This window comes from Salmo salar, chromosome ssa01 (assembly GCF_905237065.1).
Source record: "Salmo salar chromosome ssa01, Ssal_v3.1, whole genome shotgun sequence".
Classification (NCBI taxonomy): domain Eukaryota; kingdom Metazoa; phylum Chordata; class Actinopteri; order Salmoniformes; family Salmonidae; genus Salmo; species Salmo salar.
Window position 1 is genome coordinate 5708023 of NC_059442.1, and position 26015 is coordinate 5734037.

General features: G+C 43.2%; 1 protein-coding gene across 4 annotated transcripts in view; it reads right to left on the reverse strand.

The window, feature by feature from the left end:
• pacs2 (phosphofurin acidic cluster sorting protein 2) overlaps positions 1-26015 on the reverse strand; it is a 195448-nt gene that overhangs the window by 50190 nt on the left and 119243 nt on the right. For 3 of the 4 annotated variants that reach the window (XM_045708134.1, XM_045708102.1, XM_045708173.1), the window contains exons 2-4: positions 10176-10263; positions 2376-2465; positions 218-343 (exon numbers count right to left, since the gene is read on the reverse strand). In XM_045708134.1, coding sequence (XP_045564090.1) covers positions 218-343; positions 2376-2465; positions 10176-10263 — 304 coding nt within the window. Of the gene's footprint in view, positions 175-217; positions 344-2375; positions 2466-10175; positions 10264-26015 lie in introns of those variants that run through there. The other variant, XM_045708276.1, reaches the window with a different exon arrangement.

Sequence of the window (26015 nt, forward strand, 5' to 3'; positions counted from 1 at the left end):
CGTCTCATTGTGTTCCTACCTCAGCCAGGGTCTTGTCTCATTGTGTTCCTACCTCAGCCAGGGTCTTGTCTCATTGTGTTTTTAACTCAGCCAGGGTCTTGTCTCATTGTGTTCCTACCTCAGCCAGGGTCTTGTCTCATTGTGTTTTTAACTCAGCCAGGGTCTTGTCTCATTGTGTTTTTACCTCAGCCAGGGTCTTGTATCATTGTGTTTTTACCTCAGCCATGTCGATGGTTCCTACAGCCAGGGTCTTGTATCCCAGGATAGTCCTGTTCTTGTATCTCTTCCTCCTCTGCAGCAGGATCTGGAGCTTGTTACCCTCTCTCTTCAGGAAGTGAGGGTACTGAGGATGGATGAAAAACAAAACAAAATAGAGAGAAGAATTAGCCAGGTATTTTCTTAAAGTATAGAACAGTGTTGGCATGACAGGGAAGATAGGATGTGGACGAGGATGAGGATGAGTCAAAGGGCAGTGGGCCAGATTCAAACCCAAGCTGACTCTGACCTACAGTACCAGACAAAAGTTTGGACACACCTACTCATTCAAGGGTTTTTCTTTATTTTCACTATTTTCTACATTGTAGAATAATAGTGAAGACATCAACACTATGAAATAACACATATGGAATCATGTAGTAACCAAAAAAAAAAGTGTTAAACAAATACATTTTCTTTTTAGAATTGAGATTCTTCAAAGTAGCCACCCTTTGCCTTGATGACAGCTTTGCACACTCTTGGCATTCTCTCAACCAGCTTCATGAGGAATGCTTTTCCAACAGTCTGGAAGGAGTTCCCACATATGCTGAGCACTTGTTCAAATGATAGTCCCACTAAGCACAAACCAGATGGGATGGCGTATCGCTGCAGAATGCTGTGGTAGCCATGCTGGTTAAGTGTGCCTTGAATTGTAAATAAATCACAGACAGTGTCACCAGCAAAGCACCCCCACACCATCACACCACCTCCTCCATGCTTCACGGTGGGAACCACACATGCGGAGATCATCCGTTCACCTACTCTGCGTCTCACGAAGACACGGCGGTTGGAACCAAAAATCTCAAATTTGGACTCCAGACCAAAGGACAGATTTCCACCAGTCTAATGTCCATGGCTCATAATTCTTGGCCCAAGAAAGTCTCTTCTTATTATTGGTGTCCTTTAGTAGTGGTTTCTTTGCAGCAATTCCACCATGAAGGCCTGATTCACACAGCCTCCTCTGAACAGTTGATGTTGAGATGTGTCTGTAACTTGAACTCTGTGAAGCATTTATTTGGGCTGCAATCTAAGCTGCGGTTAACTCTAATGAACATATCCTCTGCAGCAGAGGTAACTCTGGGTCTTCCTTTCCTGTGGCGGTCCTCATGAGAGCCAGTTTCATCATAGAGCTTGATGGTTTTTACGACTGCACTTGAAGAAACTTTCAAAGTTCTTGAAATTTTCATGATTGACTGACCTTCATGTCTTAAAGTAATTATGGACTGTCATTTCTCTTTACTTATTTGAGCTGTTCTTGCCATAATATGGACTTGGTCTTTTACCAAATAGGGCTATCTTCTGTATACCCCCTTACCTTGTCACATCACAACTGAAATGCTCAAACGCAATAAGGCAAGAAATTCCACAAATTAACTTTTAACAAGGAACGCCTGTTAATTTAAATGCATTCCAGGTGACCTCCTCTTGAAGCTGGTTGAGAGAATGCCAAAAGTTTGCAAAGCTGTCATCAAGATAAAGGGTGGCTACTTTGAAGAATCTAAAATATGAAAACATTTGTTTAACACTTTTTTGGGGGTTACTACATGATTCCATATGTGTTATTTCATAGTTGTGATGTCTTCACTAGTATTCTACAATGTAGAAAATAGTGAAAATAAAGAAAAACCCTTGAATGAGTAGGTGTGTCCAAACTTCTGACTGGTACTGTATATGCAGAAAAGCCAACAGACAAGTTTATCTAGAGTGTTTACCTGCAGTGAGAAGGTGAGAGCCAGGTCAGTCTGTCTGTCTAGTGTTTACCTGCAGTGAGAAGGTGAGAGCCAGGTCAGTCTGTCTGTCTAGTGTTTACCTGCAGTGAGAAGGTGAGAGCCAGGTCAATCTGTCTGTCTGTCTACCTAGTGTTTACCTGCAGTGAGAAGGTGAGAACCAGGTCAGTCTGTCTATCTAGTGTTTACCTGCAGTGAGAAGGTGAGAGCCAGGTCAGTCTGTCTGTCTAGTGTTTACCTGCAGTGAGAAGGTGAGAGCCAGGTCAATCTGTCTGTCTGTCTACCTAGTGTTTACCTGCAGTGAGAAGGTGAGAACCAGGTCAGTCTGTCTGTCTAGTGTTTACCTGCAGTGAGAAGGTAAGAGCCAGGTCAGTCTGTCTACCTAATGTTTACCTGCAGTGAGAAGGTGAGAGCCAGGTCAGTCTCCACTGAGCCACTAGGGGGCAGCACTATCTCATGGGACCTCAGGATCCTCTTGGAACCCTTGGGAAAGGAATCACATCAGACCAGTACTCATTTCCATTATCCAGTCCCACCAGGATTTGACTGTTTCATGCAGTCATTAGACAAATTTACAAGCCCTCGCATAAAACGCGGGAAAATTGTGACGTTCCGATGGCAGAAATCGCTAAATCTTAGAAGGACTGATTAAAAATAATTTAGTTTAGCAGACGCCGTTATCCACAGTGACTTGCGATCTGTGTATTCAACTAAAGCAGGTGTAAACAACCACATGGTTCTTCGTGGAACATTGATTTAGAAGTCAGTGTGATATGATTTTGACAGCGATACCATGACGGCAATAAGCAATGCTTTACAAAATAAATGAAGCAATGCTTTACAAAATAAATGAAGCAATGCTTTACAAAATAATCAATGCTCTACAACAGCGGTCAGTCACCAACTGGTCGATCGCGATCGATCTCCAAGGCATTCATAGTCACCAAACATTTCTGTTAAAAAACTAAAAACTATGATAAAGCATTGCATTCCTATCGTTTTGTTATTGGTCTCACGCTGTTGACGGTCTGCTCTGCAAGCCGAGTAGGCTAAGTGTTCCCATTTTGACCCATTTCATGTGTCTGAAGGCACAAAACCCTTCCTTCGCGGCGGTCCCTGACAGCAAATCAAGTGCAGTATAAGGCCTACCCCTGGCCAATCGGATGGCTCAGATGATCATGTCTGCAGTAACTTAACAGGTGGAAAAGAAAGATACAGTAAAGTTGATAGGGTTTCTAAACGTTTAAAACCACGACTACAGAGAGACTGTCAACGAATACAGCAAAGAGCTGCTTTTTTAATGAGTGAGTTCATGTTTAAATTCTCACTCAGCACTGTCAATACTTTATATTCAACACTTTTATAAACCATTAAAATGTGTGTTCTTCCTATTTCCCACTCAGCGCTACAACAAGCAGTGCGGCTGTACTAAATGAGTAGGAAGGTGTATCCTATATAGGCTTGCCTTGTTATTAGCGGCTTGGCCCTTCTTTAATATCGCTAAATATTTCACTTTCTCTTTTCATAAGAGTAACAAACATGAATTTGTCCATGAGGCAGAAGTAATGCGGTGCGACTCGAGTTTCGCCCATCAGCCGGAAGACGGTGTCCTTTTTTGGTCAGCGGAGGGATGTTGAGGAGCACTGCTGAGACTGACCATCAGATGCTCCAACAGCCCAGTAAAATATTTTAATGTTAATGCTCACTCAGCTGTGCCTGCAGTAATACAACAACTGATCTACTTACCGGTGTGATCATACAATAAAATACAGCCTACCTCAAATTTTTTAATATCTTTTTTGTTTTTTGTTTTTGTTTTTAAATGGTTCCAAACAACAATGCATTGGCAGAGCAATTCAAGCAAAGACAATATGCGGAGATCATGTACTGGGCCTATAGCCTACTGCACAAACCTCACTGCTACACAACTGTTTTTAATAGCTTAATGTTGCATAGGATTACGTTTTTAAGTCATGTTAAAAAAATCTGAGTGGTATTATCTCGGGTTGCATTTTAAATTATGCAATGCTCTACAAAGCTATAATATTCAACCAGCAGATACCAGTAGAGGAAGTGGGGGGAAATGATGCACGGGGAAAAAACATCAGCCAGGTTGAATAACATTTGTCTGAGAGGATGTGTGTGACATGTATGCAGTGTACATACAGGATATACAGTACAGCGCACTCAGAAAGTATTCAGAACCCCTGGAATTTTTCCACATTTTGTTACATTACAGCCTTGTTCTAAAATGGATTAAATAAAATGATTTCCTCATCAATCAACATCACAATACCACCTAATGACATCACAAAACCTCATAATGACATCACAATACCCCATAATTTTTTATTTCTTTTTATTTCACCTTTATTTAACCAGGTAGGCAAGTTGAGAACAAGTTCTCATTTACAATTGCGATCTGGCCAAGATAAAGCAAAGCAGTTCGACAACATACAACAACACAGAGTTACACATGGAGTAAAACAAACATACAGTCAATAATACAGTAGAAAAATAAGTCTATATACAATGTGAGCAAATGAGATGAGATAAGGGAGGTAAAGGCAAAAAAGGCCATGGTGGCAAAGTAAATACAATATAGCAAGTAAAACACTGGAATGGTAGATTTGCAGTGGAAGAAAGTGCAAAGTAGAAATAGAAATAATGGGGTGCAAAGGAGCAAAATAAATAAAATAAATAAATACAGTAGGGGAAGCGGTAGTTGTTTGGGCTAAATTATAGATGGGCTATGTACAGGTGCAGTGATCTGTGAGCTGCTCTGACAGCTGGTGCTTAAAGCTAGTGAGGGAGATAAGTGTTTCCAGTTTCCGAGATTTTTGTAGTTCGTTCCAGTCATTGGCAGCAGAGAACTGGAAGGAGAGACGGCCAAAGGAGGAATTGGCTTTGGGGATGACCAGAGAGATATACCTGCTGGAGCGCGTGCTACAGGTGGGTGCTGCTATGGTGACCAGTGAGCTGAGATAAGGGGGGACTTTACCTAGCAGGGTCTTTTAGATGACCTGGAGCCAGTGGGTTTGGCGACGAGTATGAAGCGAAGGCCAGCCAACGAGAGCGTACAGGTCGCAGTGGTGGGTAGTATATGGGGCTTTGGTGACAAAACGGATGGCACTGTGATAGACTGCATCCAGTTTATTGAGTAGGGTATTGGAGGCTATTTTGTAAATGACATCGCCGAAGTCGAGGATCGGTAGGATGGTCAGTTTTACGAGGGTATGTTTGGCAGCATGAGTGAAGGATGCTTTGTTGCGAAATAGGAAGCCAATTCTAGATTTAACTTTGGATTGGAGATGTTTGATGTGAGTCTGGAAGGAGAGCTTACAGTCTAACCAGACACCTAGGTATTTGTAGTTGTCCACATATTCTAAGTCAGAACCGTCCAGAGTAGTGATGCTGGATGGGCGGGCAGGTGCAGGCAGCGATCGGTTGAAGAGCATGCATTTAGACTTACTTGTATTTAAGAGCAGTTGGAGGCCACGGAAGGAGAGTTGTATGGCATTGAAGCTCGTCTGGAGGGTTGTTAACACAGTGTCCAAAGAAGGGCCAGAAGTATACAGAATGGTGTTGTCTGCGTAGAGGTGGATCAGAGACTCACCAGCAGCAAGAGCGACATCATTGATGTATACAGAGAAAATAGTTGGCCCAAGAATTGAACCCTGTGGCACCCCCATAGAGAATACCAGAAGCCCGGACAGCAGGCCCTCCGATTTGACACATTGAACTCTGTCTGAGAAGTAGTTGGTGAACAAGGCGAGGCAATCATTTGAGAAACCAAGGCTATTGAGTCTGCCGATGAAGATGTGGTGATTGACAGAGTCGAAGGCCTTGGCCAGGTCAATGAATACGGCAGCACAGTATTGTTTCTTATCGATGGCGGTTACGATATCATTTAGGACCTTGAGCGAGGCTGAGGTGCACCCATGACCAGCTCTGAAACCAGATTGCATAGCAAGAGAAGGTGCGGTGGGATTCGAAATGGTCGGTAATCTGTTTGTTGACTTGGCTTTCGAAGACCTTAGAAAGGCAGGGTAGGATAGATATAGGTCTGTAGCAGTTTGGGTCAAGAGTATCCCCTCCTTTGAAGAGGGGGATGACAGCAGCTGCTTCCCAATCTTTTGGAATCTCAGACGACATGAAAGAGAGGTTGAACAGGCTAGTAATAGGGGTTGCAACAATTTCGGCAGATAATTTTAGAAAGAAAGGGTCCAGATTGTCTAGCCCGGCTGATTTGAAGGGGTCCAGATTTTGCAGCTCTTTGAGAACATCAGCTGACTGGATTTGGGAGAAGGAGAAATGGGGAAGGCTTGGGCGAGTAGCTGTGGGGGGTGCAGTGCTGTTGACCGCGGTAGGGGTAGCCAGGTGGAAAGCATGGCCAGCCGTAGAAAAATGCTTATTGAAATTCTCAATTATAGTGGATTTATCGGAGGTGACAGAGTTTCCTTTCCTCAGTGCAGTGGGCAGCTGGGAGGAGGTGTTCTTATTCTCCATGGACTTTACAGTGTCCCAGAACTTTTTTGAGTTTGTGTTGCAAGAAGCAAATTTCTGCTTGAAAAAGCTAGCCTTGGCTTTTCTAACTGCCTGTGTATATTGGTTTCTAACTTCCCTGAAAAGTTGCATATCACGGGGGCTGTTCGATGCTAATGCAGAACGCCACAGGATGTTTTTGTGTTGGTTAAGGGCAGTCAGGTCTGGAGAGAACCAAGGGCTATATCTGTTCCTGGTTCTAAATTTCTTGAAAGGGGCATGCTTATTTAAGATGGTGAGGAAGGCATTTAAAAAAAATAACCAGGCATCCTCTACTGACGGGATGAGGTCAATATCCTTCCAGGATACCCGGGCCAGGTCGATTATAAAGGCTTGCTCGCTGAAATGTTTCAGGGAGCGTTTGACAGTGATGAGTGGAGGTCGTTTGACCGCTGACCCATTATGGATGCAGGCAATGAGGCAGTGATCGCTGAGATCTTGGTTGAAAACAGCAGAGGTGTATTTAGAGGGCACGTTGGTTAGGATGATATCTATGATGATGCCCGTGTTTACGGCTTTGGGGTGGTACCTGGTAGGTTCATTGATAATTTGTGTGAGATTGAGGGCATCAAGCTTGGATTGTAGGATGGCTGGGGTGTTAAGCATGTCCCAGTTTAGGTCACCTAGCAGCACGAGCTCTGAAGATAGATGGGGGGCAATCAGTTCACATATGGTGTCCAGAGAACAGCTGGGGGCAGAGGGTGGTCTATAGCAGGCGGCAACGGTGAGAGACTTGTTTGGGTACAGACCTGGATAGTAGGACAGAACTCTGCGGGCTATCTCTGCAGTAGATTGCAACACCGCCCCCTTTGGCCGTTCTATCTTGTCTGAAAATGTTGAAGTTAGGGATGAAGATTTCAGAGTTTTTGGTGGACTTCCTAAGCCAGGATTCAGGCACGGCTAGGACATCCGGGTTGGCAGAGTGTGCCAAAGCAGTGAATAAAACAAACTTAGGGAGAAGGATTCTAATGTTAACATGCATGAAACCAAGGCTATTACGGTTACAGAAGTCATCAAAAGAGAGCGCCTGGGGAATAGGAGTGAAGCTAGGCACTGCAGGGCCTGGATTCACATCTACATCGCCAGAGGAGTGATGAGAGAGGTGATGAGCGGTGATGAGAGGTGCATCGCCAGAGGGACAGAGGAGGAGGAGGATAAGGGTACGGCTAAAAGCTATGAGAATTGGTCGTCTAGGACGTCCGGAACAGAGAGTAAAAGGAGCAGGTTTCTGGGGGCGATAAAATGGCTTCAAGGTATAATGTACAGACAAAGGTATGGTAGGATGTGAATACAGTGTAGGTAAACCTGGGCATTGAGTGATGATGAGAGAGATATTGTCTCTAGAAACATCATTGAAACCAGAAGATGTCATAGCATGTGTGGGTGGTGGAACTGAAAGGTTGGATAAGGTATAATGAGCAGGGCTAGAGGCTCTTCAGTGAAATAAGCCAATAAACACTAACCAGAACAGCAATGGACAAGACATATTGACATTAAGGAGAGGCATGCTTAGCCAAGTGATCATAAGGGTCCCGTGAGATTCCTATGGCCCGGCTAGCTGTCTGAATCTTACGGGACCCTTATGATCACTCGGCTAAGCATGCCTCTCCTTAATGTCATTATGCCTTGTCCATTGCTGTTCTGGTTAGTGTTTATTGGCTTATTTCACTGGCAGAAGATGGAGGGAGGTCTGTTTTTAGCCACCTCGTGCGTTTCCATCTGTAGATTAGTGGGGTTCCGTGTGGTATGGGGGACCAGTCCAATTGGCAAAATAGTTATAGTGGCCCAAGAAAATTGTCCAATAGACTTATTCAGATAGCAGCCGATAAGACAGCTAACGATTAGCGGGCCGCAGATGGGCGTTCTGAACTGGCTAACCGCTAGCTAGCTTCTGTTGTGGATTTCAGATTTGAGGTAAATAATCCTTTTTTTTTTAAATTGGTGAGGCGGGTTGCAAGAGAGTGTTTTGAGGTTGAGTTTTTAGAAAAACAAATATAAAAACATATGCGAAGAAAAGATGTAAATATATATACACATACATGGGACACGACAAGACGAAGGACAAAGACGTCTGACTGCTACGCCATCTTGGATCAAGAAAAATGACATCACAATACCTCATAATGACATTACAAAACCCATAATGACATCACAATACCTCATAATGACATTACAATACCCCGTAATGACATCACAATACCTCATAATGACAAAGCGACGAACATGTTTGTAGAAATGTTTGCAAATGTATAGAAAATAAAAAAACAGAAATACCTTATTGACATAAGTATTCAGACCCTTTGCAGTGAGACTCCAAATTGAGCTCAGGTGAATCCTGTTTCCATTGATCATCCTTGAGATGTTTCTACAACTTGATTGAAGTCCACTTGTGATGAATTCAGAAAGGCACACACCTGTCTATATAAAGGTCCCACAGTTGAATGTCTGCAGAATTGAAGGTCCCCAAGAACACAGTGGCCTCCATCATTCTTAAAGGAAATAAGTTTGGAACCACCAAGACTCCTAAAGCTGGCCGCTCGGTCAAACTAAGCAATCAGGGGAGAAGGGCCTTGGTCAGGGAGGTGACCAAGAACCCAATGGTCACTCTGACAGAGCTCCAGAGTTCCTCTATGGAGATGGGAGAACCTTCCAGAAGAACAACCATCTGCAACACTCCACCAATCAGGCCTTTATGGTAGAGTGGCCAGACGGAAGCCACTCCTCAGTAAAAGGCGCATGACAGCCCGCTTGGAGTTTGCCAAAAGGCACCTTAAGGATTCTCAGACCATGAGAAAAAAGATTCTCTGGTCTGATGAAACCAAGATTGAACTCTTTGGCCTGAATGCCAAGCGTCACATCTGGAGGAAACCTAGCACCATCCCTACGGTGAAGCATGGTGGTGGCTGCATCATGCGGTGGGGGGCTGTTTTTCAGCGGCAGGGACTGGGAGACTAGTCAGGATCGAAGGAAAGATGAACGGAGCAAAGTACAGAGAGATCCTTGATGAAAACCTGCTCCAAAGCGCTCAGAACCTCAGATTGGTGTGAAGGTTCACATTCCAACGACCCTAAGCGCACAGCCAAGACAACGCATGAGTGGCTTCGGGACAAGACATCAAACATCTCTGGAGAGACCTGAAAATAGCTGTGCAGCGATGCTCTCCATCTAACCTGACAGAGCTTGAGAGGATCTACAGAGAAGAATGGGAGAAACTCACAAAATACAGGTGTGCCAAGCTTGTAGCGTCATACCCAAGAAGACTCAAGGCTGTAATCGCTGACAAAGGTGCTTCAACAAAGTACTGAGTAAAGGGTCTGAATACTTACGTAAATGTCATATTTCTGTTTATTTATTTTTTTGAAAACATTTCCAAAAACCTATTTTTGCTTTGTCATTATGGGGTATTGTATGTAGATTGATGCGGGGAAAAAACGATTTAATCCATTTTAGAATAAGGCTGTAAAACGTAACAAAATGTGGGAAAAAGTCCAGGGGTCTGAATACTTTCTGAATGCACTGTATGTGTAAGCTGTGTGTGAATGCAGCATTTAGATTGTGTACAGTATGTGTAGATATTGCATTCGGGTGTGTTCCTGTCGTCCCTCCAGCCATGTGAGGTGTTTCTGAAGGGGAACGTGATGGTCATACCTGGATCTTGACAGCGATGACCACAGAGATGAGCTCCTTATCCAACTCCCTCAGGACCACCAGCCTCTTCAGAGTCAGACTGCACAACCTGCACATAGAAGATAAGAGACGAATTACAACTGGTCTAATGCACACACAGAACCCCACAAAAGACAGGCAGACAGACCGGCAGGCAGGCAGGCAGACAGACAGACACTTAAAGAACAACACTGCTAGAACTACCTTTATAATATTACAACGTTTGAGTAAACAGATAATTCACAGTCAAAACACATCCTTGTAAACCTCACAGTCAAAACACATCCCTGTAAACCTCACAGTCAAAACACATCCTTGTGAACCTCACAGTCAAAACACATCCTTGTAAACCTCACAGTCAAAACACATCCTTGTAAACCTCACAGTCAAAACACATCCTTGTAAGCCTCACAGTCAAAACACATCCTTGTAAACCTCACAGTCAAAACACATCCTTGTAAGCCTCACAGTCAAAACACATCCTTGTAAGCCTCACAGTCAAAACACATCCTTGTAAGCCTCACAGTCAAAACAAATCCCTGTAAGCCTCACAGTCAAAACACATCCCTGTAAGCCTCACAGTCAAAACACATCCTTGTAAGCCTCACAGTCAAAACACATCCCTGTAACCTCAGTCAAAACACATCCTTGTAAGCCTCACAGTCAAAACACATCCTTGTAAACCTCACATTCAAAACACATCCTTGTTAACCTCATAGTCAAAACACATCCTTGTAAACCGCCCATAAACATAGAAACCCAAACCTTCATCAAGTCTATTAGTCTGTAAGTAATGGTGAAAGCTGTCTAAATAATGGAATATTATCATGTTGGGTAATGGGATGATTGACAGTCAAACCCTGTAAACCTGTTTAACCCATCATGCCATCATCAACTGTGTTTACACCAATAACCCAGAAGACATGAATCAGAGGATGTCATCCCAACCCACAATTCTTCTGATAGAGATCATTTCATGGAAAAGGCTAAGTATTCCAGTGTTATCTCAACTCTCTACTTAACAAGACTCTGACTCGTGAACATTTTTGAATCCGACTTATTGCGTGAATTCACTGTGATAGGCTAACTCTCCAATTTCCATCCAAAAGCCACAGCTCTTAAATGGAAAAACAAATATTTTGATCGATTAAAAAAAAATAAAAAATAAAAAATGAGTTGTCTAAAGATATGCTAGAGAAGAGATGCCAGACTGATCTTTCTGAGAGAGAAGAAGAAGAAAAAAAAAAGAAATTGGCTAAAGTACACAGATCTTGTTCAAAAAGCTGGACTTGTTAGTGTTGTTTGATGCTAACTAAGGGTGTCTGAGGTAAAGACTAAATCCTCTTTCACTTCCCTCTACTCTGTCTAGTTGTGGCTAGAGAAGGAGAAGAGGGTAAGCTGCCAACATCTCAGACTGGGCAGACTAATACCTTTTTGTCCCACAATAGGGCTTTTGTTAAAAAAAAATAAAAAAGATAGTGCACTATATAGTGAATATGATGCCATTTGGGACACACACTAAAAGAGGGTAAAGGGGAAGTGGGCGGCAGGCAGTCCTCTTTACGAGAGCTGAATTGTTATAACTGGAGGGGGATTTAATAATGCCCTCAACTGTGTTTGGACTCACTTTTCCTGGGAAAATAAACAATACATTATTATTCCTTCTATGTGAGAACTGTTCCATTTAGCTTTTAACTACATCTTCGTTCCAATACGAGAAGTTAGCTGCTTGGGAAAAAACCTGGCTGCTAGGGTGGAAAAATTCCAGTAACTTTCCCCAAATTACCAGGTTAAGAGAAATACAGTCTGTATGCGTCATCATTCCAATCCTTGCCACTCTTGTCGTGTTTCGCAATGAAATGGAGTACAAGGAGCGCACTTTGAGAGTTAAGTGTTAGCCAGGTTTGGAGGCATGTAACATGTTATTAACAGGATGTAACACTGAGGACATGGTGCCTGGTTGTAGGCTGCAACACTGAGGACATGGTGCCTGGTTGTAGGCTGTAACACTGAGGACATGGTGCCTGGTTGTAGGCTGTAACACTGAGGGCATGGTGCCTGGTTGTAGGCGGTAACACTGAGGACATGGTGCCTGGTTGTAGGTTGTAACACTGAGGGCATGGTGCCTGGTTGTAGGTTGTAACACTGATGGCATGGTGCCTGGTTCTAGGCTGTAACACTGAAGGCATGGTGCCTGGTTGTAGGCTGTAACACTGAAGGCATGGTGCCTGGTTGTAGGCTGTAACACTGAGGGCATGGTGCCTGGTTGTAGGTTGTAACACTGAGGGCATGGTGCCTGGTTGTAGGCTGTAACACTGAGGGCATGGTGCCTGGTTGTAGGCTGTAACACTGAGGGCATGGTGCCTGGTTGTAGGTTGTAACACTGAGGGCATGGTGCCTGGTTGTAGGCTGTAACACTGAGGACATGGTGCCTGGTTGTAGGTTGTAACACTGAGGGCATGGTGCCTGGTTATAGGATGTAACACTGAGGACATTGTGCCTGGTTGTAACACTGAGGACATGGTGCCTGGTTGTAGGCTGTAACACTGAGGGCATGGTGCCTGGTTGTAGGTTGTAGGTTGTAACACTGAGGGCATGGTGCCTGGTTGTAGGTTGTAGGCTGTAACACTGAGGGCATGGTACCTGGTTGTAGGTTGTAACATTGAGGGCATGGTGCCTGGTTGTAGGTTGTAGGCTGTAACACTGAGGGCATGGTACCTGGTTGTAGGTTGTAACATTGAGGGCATGGTGCCTGGTTGTAGGTTGTAGGCTGTAACACTGAGGGCATGGTGCCTGGTTGTAGGCTGTAACACTGAGGACATGGTGCCTGGTTGTAGGCTGTAACACTGAGGGCATGGTGCCTGGTTGTAGGCTGTAACACTGAGGGCATGGTGCCTGGTTGTAGGTTGTAGGTTGTAACACTGAGGGCATGGTGCCTGGTTGTAGGTTGTAACACTGAGGGCATGGTGCCTGGTTGTAGGTTGTAACACTGAGGACATGGTGCCTGGTTGTAGGCTGTAACACTGAGGGCATGGTGCCTGGTTGTAGGCTGTAACACTGAGGACATGATGCCTGGTTGTAGGCTGTAACACTGAGGGCATGGTGCCTGGTTGTAGGCTGTAACACTGAGGACATGGTGCCTGGTTATAGGATGTAACACTGAGGGCATGGTGCCTGGTTATAGGTTGTAACACTGAGGGCATGGTGCCTGGTTGTAGGCTGTAACACTGAGGACATGATGCCTGGTTGTAGGCTGTAACACTGAGGGCATGGTGCCTGGTTGTAGGCTGTAACACTGAGGACATGATGCCTGGTTGTAGGCTGTAACACTGAGGGCATGGTGCCTGGTTGTAGACTGTAACACTGAGGACATGGTGCCTGGTTGTAGGCTGTAACACTGAGGACTTGGTGCCTGGTTATAGGATGTAACACTGAGGGCATGGTGCCTGGTTATAGGCTGTAACACTGAGGACATGGTGCCTGGTTGTAGGCTGTAACACTGAGGACATGGTACCTGGTTGTAGGCTGTAACACTGAGGGCATGGTGCCTGGTTGTAGGCTGTAACACTGAGGACATGGTACCTGGTTGTAGGTTGTAACACTGAGGGCATGGTGCCTGGTTGTAGGCTGTAACACTGAGGACATGGTGCCTGGTTGTAGGCTGTAACACTGAGGGCATGGTGCCTGGTTGTAGCCTAAACAGCTGCCTGCCATGTAATAATAATAATTTGGGGGTTGTTTATATTTGTCCTGTTACACACAAGTGCGTAATGAAAATGTTTCTTGCATATCCCCCTTGGACACCCGCAGGGAGTGGGGTCATGGCCAGGGTCGCCATTGTACAGCGCCCCTGAAGCAATGAGGGTTAAGTGCCTTGCTCAAGGGCACAGTTACAGATTGTCTTTTTTTTTACACTTTGTCGGCTCCGGTATTTGAACCCGTAACCTTTCGGTTACCGCCCCAAGCGTTTTCCTTCAAGTCCACATTACCAGTTTATAAATATAAATAAGAATGGGCTAGCAGTTTTATGCCACAGACCCCACGTCAACATCACCACTATGTTGGTGAGCCCTGTGGCTCAGTTGGTAGAGCATGGTGTTTGCAACGCCAGCATGGTGTGTGCAACGCCAGGGTTGTGGGTTTGATTCCCATGGGGGCCCAGTACAACAAACAAAAAAATGCATGAAATGAAATTAAATGTATGCATTCACTACTGTAAATCGCTCTGGATTAGAGTGTCTGCTAAATGACTAAAATGTAAATGTAAAATGTTTCTGGGCTAGTTCAGCGTCTTCGGAAAGTATTCACATCCCTTGACTTCTTTCACATTTTGTTGTGTTAAAAAGTGGGATTAAAATGGATCTACACAAAACATGAATGATTTAAAAAAAAAAAATTTAAACACTACTATACCTTGATTATTCAGCCATGTGCTATGCCTGTACTTAGCTCCATTCCATTTCTTTTTTATCCTGAAAAACTCCACAGTCCTTAAAGATTACAAGCATACTCATAACATGATGCAGCCACCACTATGCTTGAAAATATAGGAGTGGTACTCAATAATGTGTTGTATTGGACAGCCATTAACCTCTGTAGCTGTTTTAAAAAGTCACCATTGGCCTCAACAATGAATGTTTTGGAATATTTGGATTCTGTACAGGCTTCCTTCTTTTCACTCAGTCAATTAGGTTAGTATGGTGGAGTAACTACAATGTTGTTGAAGTCACCATTGGCCTTATGGTGAAATCCCTGAGCAGTTTCCTTCCTCCACGGCAACTGAGTTAAGAAGGATTCCTGTATCTTTGTAGTGACTGGGTGTATTGATACACCATCCAAAGTGTAATTAATAACTTCACCATTCTCAAAGGGATATTCAATGTCTGCTTTTAAAAATGTACCCATCTACCAATAGTTGCCCTTCTTTGCGAGGCATTGGAAAACCTCCCTGGTCTTTGTGGTTGAATCTGTGTTCGAAATTCACTGCTCGACTGAGGGACCTTACAGATAATTGTATGTGTGGGGTACAGAGATGAGGTAGTCACTCAAAAATCATAATAAACACTATTATCTGTTTACAGTAAAACAGCATTGTATCTGGTCTAACACCATTTTTTACCAAACTCTTCTAAGGGTTGGTAACAGGCTGATTGGTCGACTATTCGCGTCAGTAAAGGGGGCTTTACTATTCTTAGGTAGCGGGAGGGCTTTCGCTTCCCTCCAGGCCTGAGGGCGCACAAGCTCTCTAGAGGGCTTAAATTGAAGATAATGGCAAATAGGAGTGGCAATATCGTCCGCTATTATCCTCAGTAATTTTCCATCCAAGTTGTCAGACCCCGGTGGCTTGTCATTGTTGATTGACAACAATAATGTTTTCACCTCTTCCACACTCAGTTACAACGCTTGTCTTTCATAATTTGGTCCGATATACTTGGATGTGTAGTGTCAGCGTTTTGTTGCTGGCATGTCATGCCTACATTTGCTAATCTTGCCAATGAAGAAATCATTAAAGTAGTTGGTAATATCAGTGGGTTTTGTGATGAATGAGCCATCTGATTCAATGAACGATGGAGCGGAGTTTCCCTTCTTTCCCCAAAATGTCATTAATCATTCTTTATGTCTTTTATCTTGGTTTCATAGTGTAGTTTCTTCTTCTTTTTATTCAGTTTAGTCACATGATTTCTCCGTTTGCAGTACGTTTTGCCATTCGGTTGTGCAGCCAGACTTATTTTCTGTTCCTTTTGCCTCATCCCCTCTCAACCATATATCTTTTTTAATTCCTCATCAATCCACAGTTTTAACAGTCATTTTCTTAATGGGTTCGTGCTTATTAGTAACTGGGATAAGCGATTTCATAAATGTGTCAAGTGCAGCGTCTGTTTGCTCCTCATTACACACCACGGACCAACAAATATCCTTTACATCAACAACATACGAATTACTACAAAACTTATTGTATGACCTCTTATACGCTATATTAGGCCCAGCCTTTGGAACGTTGGTTTTTCTATATATGGCTGTTATATTGTGATCACTTCATCCGATGAATCTGGATACTGCTTTCAAGCACATCTGCAGCGTTAGTAAAAAATGTGATTAATACATGTTGATGATTTAATTCCTGTGCTGTTTGTAACTACCCTGGTAGGTTGACTGATAACCTGAACCAGGTTGCAGGCACTGGTTACAGTTTGAAGCTTTTTCTTGAGTGGGCAGCTTGATGAAAACCAGTCAATATTTAAATCACCCAGTTAATGACAGCATCAATGAACCATGTTAATGTATCAGTATCAATGAACCACGTTAATGTATCAGCATCAATGAACCACGTTAATGACAGCATCAATGAACCACGTTAATGACAGCATCAATGAACCATGTTAATGACAGCATCAAGGAACCACGTTAATGTATCAGTATCAATGAACCACGTTAATGACAGTATCAATGAACCACGTTAATGTATCAGCATCAATGAACCACGTTAATGACAGCATCAATGAACCACGTTAATGTATCAGCATCAATGAACCACGTTAATGACAGCATCAATGAACCACGTTAATGTATCAGCATCAATGAACCACGTTAATGTATCAGCATCAATGAACCACGTTAATGTATCAGCATCAATGAACCACGTTAATGTATCAGCATCAATGAACCACATTAATGACAGCATCAATGAACCACGTTAATGTATCAGCATCAATGAACCACGTTAATGTATCAGCATCAATGTACCACGTTAATGTATCAGCATCAATGAACCACGTTAATGTATCAGCATCAATGAACCACGTTAATGACAGCATCAATGAACCACGTTAATGTATCAGCATCAATGAACCACGTTAATGTATCAGCATCAATGTACCACGTTAATGACAGCATCAATGAACCACGTTAATGTATCAGCATCAATGTACCACGTTAATGACAGCATCAATGAACCACGTTAATGTATCAGCATCAATGAACCACGTTAATGACAGCATCAATGAACCACGTTAATGACAGCATCAATGAACCACGTTAATGTATCAGCATCAATGAACCACGTTAATGTATCAGCATCAATGAACCACGTTAATGACAGCATCAATGAACCATGTTAATGACAGTATCAATGAACCACGTTAATGTATCAGCATCAATGAACCACGTTAATGACAGCATCAATGAACCACGTTAATGACAGCATCAACGAACCACGTTAATGTATCAGCATCAATGAACCACGTTAATGACAGCATCAATGAACCACGTTAATGACAGCATCAACGAACCACGTTAATGACAGCATCAATGAACCACGTTAATGACAGCATCAATGAACCACGTTAATGTATCAGTATCAATGAACCACGTTAATGACAGCATCAATGAACCACGTTAATGACAGTATCAATGTAGGTTTAAATAAAGAAAGGTGACTCTTTCGGCTAGAAGCATTAGATTTTGCAATTGCATACATTTTGGGGTATTTTCTGTGCCCATGAAAACGGTTTTCACCCCGTAACATAGGGAGAAACTAAGTGTTACGTATATAGTATTGTGTTACTTTTTATTGTTACTTTTTATTTTAGTCTACTTGGTAAATATTTTCTTCTTCTTGAACTGCACTGTTGGTTAAGGGCTTGTCAGTCAGCATTTCACTGTAAAGTCTACACTTGTTGTATTCGGCGCAAGTGGTAAATAAAGTTTGATTTGATATGATTTTTAGTACACTAAATGTTACGTATTTAGTACACTAAATGTTACGTATTTAGTACACTAAATGTTACGTATTTAGTACACTAAATGTTACGTATTTAGTACACTAAATGTTACATATTTAGTACACTAAATGTTACATATTTAGTACACTAAATGTTACATATTTAGTACACTAAATGTTACGTATTTAGTACACTAAATGTTACGTATTTAGTACACTGCATTTCTGAGAGCTCTATACAAAACAAACTGTCCTACAGCTAGATCCAGGATTCATACAAGGCTCCAGTTCCGTGTGTTATTTAACTGATTCATCTGTGATATAAGGACAACTTACACTGCCATAAATGCAAGGACAGAAAACCAATGTTTTATGTCACATGATTTTGGAACAATCCGTCAAGGCACCAACCATGACAAAGGGTTAATGAAACAGGTTTTAAATCAACTGGTGAATCTTATTAAATATGCGGTGCATTCGGAAAGTATTCAGACCCCTTTAGTTTTTCCACATTTTGTTACGTTACAGCCTTATTCAAAAATTGATTAAATTATTTTTTTTACCCTCATCAATGTACAGTTGAAGTCAGAAGTTTACATACACCTTAGCAAAAATAAATTTCAACTCAGTTTTTCACAATTCCTGACATTTAATCCTAGTAAAAATTCCCTGTCTTAGGTCATTTAGGATCTCCACTATATTTTAAGAATGTGAAACGTCAGAATAATAGTAGAGAGAATGATTTATTTCAGCTTTTATTTATTTCATCACATTCCCAGCGAGTCAGAAGTTTACATACACTCAACTAGTATTTGGTAGCATTGCCTTTAAATTGTTTAACTTGGGTCAAACATTTCAGGTAGCCTTCCACAAGCTTCCCACAATAAGTTAGGTGAATTTTGGCCCATTCCTCCTGACAGAGTTAGATTTGTAGGCCTCCTTGCTCGCACACAATTTTCAGTTCTGCCCACACATTTTCTATAGGATTGAGGTCAGGGCTTTGTGATGGCCACTCCAATACCTTGACTTTGTTGTCCTAAAGCCATTTTGTCACAACTTTGGAAGTATGCTTGGGGTCATTGTCCATTTGGAAGACCCATTTGCGACCAAGCTTTAACTTCCTGACTGATGCCTTGAGATGTTGCTTTAATATATCCACATAATTCTCCTGCCTCATGAGGCCATCTATTTTGTGAAGTGCACCAGTCCCTCCTGCAGCAAAGCACCCCCACAACATGATGCTGCCACCCCCATGCTTCACAGTTGGGATGGTGTTCTTCGGCTTGCAAGCCTCCCCCTTTTTCCTCCAAACATAACGATGGTCATTATGGCCAAACAGTTCTATTTTTGTTTAATCAGACCAGAGGACATTTCTCCCAAAAGTACGATCTCTGTCCCCATGTGTTGCAAACCATAGTCTGGCTTTGTTATGGTGGTTTTGGAGCAGTGGCTTCTTCCTTGCTGAGCGGCCTCTCAGGTTATGTCGATATAGGACTCATTTTACTGTGGATATAGATACTTTTGTACCCATTTCCTCCAGCATCTTCACAAGGTCCTTTGTTGTTGTTCTGGGATTGATTTGCACTTTTCGCACCAAAGTACGTTCATCTCTAGGAGACAGAATGCGTCTCCTTCCTGAGCGGTATGACGGCTGCGTGGTCCCATGGTGTTAATACTTGCATACTATTGTTTGTACAGATGAACGTGGTACCTTCAGGCGTTTGGAAATTGCTCGCAAGGATGAACCAGACTTGTGGAGGTCTACAATTGTTTTCTGAGGTCTTGGCTGATTTCTTTTGATTTTCCCATGATGTCAAGCAAAGTGGCACTGAGTTTGAAGGTAGGACTTGAAATACATCCACAGGTACACCTCCAATTGACTCGAATGATGTCAATTAGCCTATCAGAAGATTCTAAAGCCATGACATCATTTTCTAGAATTTTCCAAGCTGTTTAAAGGCACAGTCAACTTAGTGTATGTAAACTTCTGACCCACTGGAATTGTGATACAGTGAATTATAATTGAAATCATTTGTCTGTTAACAATTGTTGGAAAAATTACTTGTGTCATGCACAAAGTAGATGTCCTAACCGACATGCCAAAACTATAGTTTGTTAACAAGAAATTTGTGGAGTGGTTGAAAAATTTGTTTTAATTATTCCAACCTAAGTGTATGTAAACTTCCGACTTCAACTGTACACGTAATACCCCACAATGACAAAGCAAAAACATGTTTTTCAAAAGTTTTGCAAATTTATTAAAAACAAAAAACCGAAATACCTTATATACATATGCATTTGCTATGAGACTCAAAATTGAGCTCAGGTGAATCCTGTTTCCATTGATCATCCTTGAGATATTTGTACAACTGAATTGGAGCCCACCTATGGTAAATACAATTGATTGGACATGATTTGGAAAGGCACACACCTGTCTATATAAGGTCCCAACAGTTGACAGTGCATGTCAAAGCAAAAACCAAGCCATGAGGTCAAAGGAATTGTCTGTAGAGCTCTGAGACAGGATTGTGTCAAGGCACAGATCTGGGGATGGGTACCAAAAAATGTCTGCAGCATTGAAGGTCCCCAAGAACACCGTGGCCTCCATCATTCTTAAATGGAAGACGTTTGGAACCACCAAGACTCTTCCTAGAGCTGGCCGCCCGGCCAAACTGAGCAATCGGGGGAAAAGGGCCTTGCTCAGGGATGTGACCAAGAACCCTTATGGTCACTCTGACAGAGCTCCAGAGTTCCTCTGTGGAGATGGGAGAACCTTCCAGAAGGACAACCATCTCTGCAGCACTCCACCAATCAAGCCTTCATGGTAGAGTGGCCAGATGGGAGCCACTCCTCAGAATAAGGCACATGACAGCCCACTTAGAGTTTGCCAAAAGGTACCTAAAGGACTCTCAGACCATGAGAAACAAGATTCTCTGGTCTGATGAAACCAAGATTGCACTCTTTGGCCTGAATGCCAAGCATCACGTCTGGAGGTAGCCTGGCACCATCTCTACGGTGAAGCATGGTGGTGGCAGCATCATGCTGTGGGGATGTTCTTTCAGCGACAGTGACTGGAAGACTAGTCAGGATCGAGGGAAAGATGAACGGAGCAAAGTACAGAGAGATCCTTGATGAAAACCTGCTCCAGAGCGCTTAGAACCTCAGACTGGGGTAAAGGTTCACCTTCCAACAGGATAACAACCCCAAACACACAGCCAAGACAACACAAAAGCCAGCCACGTCACAGACAACGACAACTTGCTCCCGGACAAGCTAAACACCTTCGCCCGCTTTGAGGATAACACAGTGCCACCAACGCGGTCCGCTCCCAAGGACTGTGGGCTCTCGTTCTTCGTTGCCGATGTGAATAAGACATTGTAACGTGTAAACCCTCACAAGGCAGACGGCATCCCTAGCCGCATCCTCAGAGCATGCACAGACCAGCTGGCTGTTTACGGACATATTCAATCTCTCCCTATCCCAGTCTTCTGTCCCCACTTGCTTCAAGATGTCCACCATTGTTTTTTTATTTGTTTAACCTTTATTTAAACTTTACAATGACGCCCTACACCGGCCAAACCCGGACGACTCTGGGCCAATTGTGCGCCGCCCTACGGGACTCCCAATCACAGCCGGTTGTGATACAGCCTGGATTCGAACCCAGAGTGTCTGTAGTGATGCCTCTAGCACTGAGATGCAGTAACTTAGACCACTGTGCCACTCATGCGCCCAAAGAAAGCAAAGGCAACTGAACTAAATGACTATCGCCCCTGTCCTCATGAAGTACTTTGAGGATCATATCACCTCTACCTTACCTGACATCCTAGACCCACTTCAATTTGATTACCGCCCCAATAGATCCACAGAAGATGCAATCGCCATCGCACTGCACACTGCTCTATTCCATCTGTACAAGAGGAATACATATGTAAGAATGATGTTCATTGACTATAGCTCAGCCTTCAACACCATAGTACCCTCCAAGCTCATCATTAAGCTCGGGGCTCTGGGTCTGAACCCCGCCGTGTGCAACTGGGTCCTGGACTTCCTGATGGGCCGCCCCCAGGTGGTGAAGGTAGGAAACAACACCTCCACTTCGCTGATCCTCAACACAGGGGCCCCACAATGGTGCGTTCTCAGCCCCCACCTGTACTCCCTGTTCCCCCATGACTGCGTGGCCATGCACGCCTACAACTCAATCATCAAGTTTGCAGACGACACAACAGTTGTAGGCCTGATTCCCAACAATGATGAGAGAGCCTACAGGGAGGAGGTGAGGGTCCTGCCGGAGTGGTGCAAGGAAAATAACCTCTCACTCAACATCAACAAAACAAAGGAGCTGATCGTGGACTTCAGCCCGTCCCTATCCACAACGGGACTGTAGTGGAGAAGGTGGAAAGGTTCAAGTTCCATGGTGTACACATCCCCGACAATCTGAAATGGTCCCCCCACACAGACAAAAGAAGAAGGCGTAACAGAGCCCTCGTCAACCTCAGGAGGCAGAAGAAATGTGGCTTGGCCCCTAAGACCCCACAAACTTATACAGATGCACAATGTAGAGCATCCTGTCAGGCTGTATCACCGCCTGGAATGGCAACTGCACCGCCCACAACCGCAGGGCTCTCCAGAGGGTAGTGAGGTCTGCACAACACATCACCAGGGGAAAACTACCTGCCCTCCAGGACACCTACACCACCCGATGTCACAGGAAGGCCAAAAAGATCATCAAGGACAACAACCACCCGAGCCACTGCCTGTTCTCCCCGCTATCATCCAGAAGGCGAGGTCAGTACAGGTGAATCAAAGCTGGGACCGAGAGACTGAAAAACAGCTTCTATCTCAAGGCCATCAGACTGTTAAACAGCCATCACTAGCCGGCTTCCACCCGGTTACTCAACCCTGCACCTTAGAGGCTGCTGCTCTCTATACATAGACATGAAATCACTGGTCACTTTAATAATGTTTACATACTGCTTTACTAATTTCATAGGTATATACTGTATTATTTTCTTCTGTATTCTAATCAATGCCTCTCTGATATTGCTGGTCCTAATATTTATATATTACTTCATTCCATTGTTTTACTTTTAGATTTGTGTGTGTTGTTGTGAATTGTTAGATACTACTGCAATGTTGGAGCTAGGAACACAAGCATTTCACTACACCCACAATAACATCTGATAAATATGTGTGACCAATAAAATGTGATTTGATTTAAAACATATCCAGAATTTATTAGTTTGACTCGCCAAATAAAAACAATAAAAAGCAATAGAATTTATATTGGCAAAAACTACTGCTCCAGAAAAACATTATGAGTAGGCTTTCTTTGTGGGAGAGATCCAGAGAGCTGTGTGCTAAGGCATGCCTGTCTGTCAGGGGAGAGTAATAGAACTAGTGTCTGAGTCCCAAATGGCACCCTATTCTCTATATAGTGCACTATGTAATATAGGAATTAGGTTTCCATTTCAGATGTAGAAATAGACCAGTACTAGAGAACCCTAGAGACTTGGGGAGAGACCACACGAGGAGTCCAGTTACCAAACTGTCCTTTAACTAGGATTGATGTTAATTCCTAGAATAAACCGACGGAGGACAGGACATAACACCAATAAATACAAAAAACAGGAAGTAGGTCTAAAAGACTCCAGTAACGCATAACAGGAGAACATTTTGTTTTCATTTATTTATACTTTTACTTCACCAAGTCCATTATGAACAAATTGAAGTCTTGGCTCAAAGCCTTTTGAAATACCACTGCAATAAATAAATCAAACAACTATTTTAAAAACAGAAGGAGAGAAAAAAAAAGCTTCAACTTTAGACAACAGCCTTTAAAGCAACAAGGTAATAAAATAGTTGGCTGATACAACTTCAACCAGCCAAGTCAGTTAAACAAATTCTTAACTAAATGTAGTCAATAGCGCAAAGTCTTTTGATGCTCAATCCCATCGTTAGGTTGAGTGACAGCCTATAACGTCAACAGAGGAGGAGGCTAAGTAATCAAATCAGCCGTTGTGAAATAGAAAACCTTGGAGGATGTTTTTGGTTTTACTATCCGTGTGGGGATCAGAAGTCCAGAAGACCTCACAAGGATAGTACAAATAAGGACAATTCAGACAAGTGAGGACATTTCGCTGGTCCCCACAAGGAAAAAGGCTATTTTAGGGTTAGGGGTTAGGTTTAGGAGTTCAGGTTAGGTTTAGGAGTTCGGGTTAGGTTTAGGAGTTCGGGTTAGGTTTAGGAGTTCAGGTTAGGTTTAGGAGTTCGGGTTAGGTTTAGGAGTTCGGGTTAGGTTTAGGAGTTCAGGTTAGGTTTAGGAGTTCAGGTTAGGTTTAGGAGTTCAGGTTAGGTTTAGGAGTTCAGGTTAGGTTTAGGAGTTCAGGTTAGGTTTAGGAGTTCGGGTTAGGTTTAGGAGTTCGGGTTAGGTTTAGGAGTTCGGGTTAGGTTTAGGAGTTCAGGTTAGGTTTAGGAGTTCAGGTTAGGAGTTTGGGTTAGGTTTAGGGTTAGGGGTTAGGTTTAGGAGTTCAGGTTAGGTTTAGGAGTTCGGGTTAGGTTTAGGGTTAGGGGTTAGGTTTAGGAGTTCAGGTCAGATTTAGGAGTTCAGGTTAGATTTAGGAGTTCAGGTTAGATTTAGGAATTCAGGGTCAAGGGTTAGGGAAAATAGGATTTTGATTGGTTTTCAATTGTTTGGTCCCTCAAGGATACTAAAACAAACGTGTGTGTACAGAGCAGTGTAGAGTTTAAGACAATGTGAGCCTTTCTTGGGTAGTTTGTCTATTGCGCCTTGCTGAAGTTCTTGAGGCTGTGTTGGGCTGTGTTGAAGGGAAAGACATTGTTTTCATTCCCAATGGCACCCCATTCCCGATATAGTGCACTAACTTTTGACCATGGGTGATAGTGATATTTCGGGACGATAATATAGCGATCCAAGTATAGATTAGTAAAACCAAAACATTATTGGTAGGTAGTGATAGATAGTGCTAGTTGGCTGCACCTTGTGACAAAATCCTATATCTTATTCTCTATCTTCTTTTTAAATAGTGAGACATTTGGAACACGTAGAAATGGGGCCCTGGGCAAAATAGTGCACTACACAGGTGATGGGGTTCTATTTGGAACACAGCCATTCTGTGTTGAAAAATACATCTATTCAGCTGCCTGCCTGTTTGCCTCATCCTCGGTCCTGTCACTGTCATCTCTCTCTCACACACACACACACACACACACACACACACACACACAGAGAGGAACAATGAGCTTAGTTCTCATATCTAACTGTTTTATATTCTTAAACCGGGTCCCCGACACGGTTGCATGCCGATCACAAACCTACGACACCATTTATCCTAGTTACGAAACAAGCTGATTAGGGTTGCAAAATTCTGGTAACTCTCAAAAATGTCCAAGTGTTCCAGAAATTCCAAATCAGAAGATTGGTGGAATTAGGAAAGGAATAAACAAGCCATCTGGGAATCCTTCAACCAGGATTTCTAGAACTTTGGTAAAGTTACTGGTTATTTTGTTGAATGTGCAAGGCCGTGCGTGTGATTTAATTTAGAATGCATTGAATTAAAAATAACCCAATCAAAGCCGGGTGGGCTGTCCTCTTAGTCGCCTTGCACATTTAGAATGTCTCTCTGTTTTTGCATTTTAAATCGCTGAAGCTGTAGTCACACAAAACAATACAAATTGTTGTTGTTATTCACAGCAAAGATGATTGGAGATATGGACTATCCTACTAGCATGCTGTTCTGCCTGTCCTGTCCACTCCGCTCTCTCAGCTCCGCTCGCTTCTGGTGAGTTTTGGCTTAAAGGTGATTCTTGGTGCTGCCGTTACAGCACCGGTTTGTATAACCAGCCGGTACAGCACCGGTTTGTATAACCAGCCGTTACAGCACCGGTTTGTATAACCTGCCGGTACAGCACCGGTTTGTATAACCAGCCGGTACAGCACCGGTTTGTATAACCAGCCGGTACAGCACCGGTTTGTATAACCAGCCGTTACAGCACCGGTTTGTATAACCTGCCGGTACAGCACCGGTTTGTATAACCAGCCGTTACAGCACCGGTTTGTATAACCAGCCGGTACAGCACCGGTT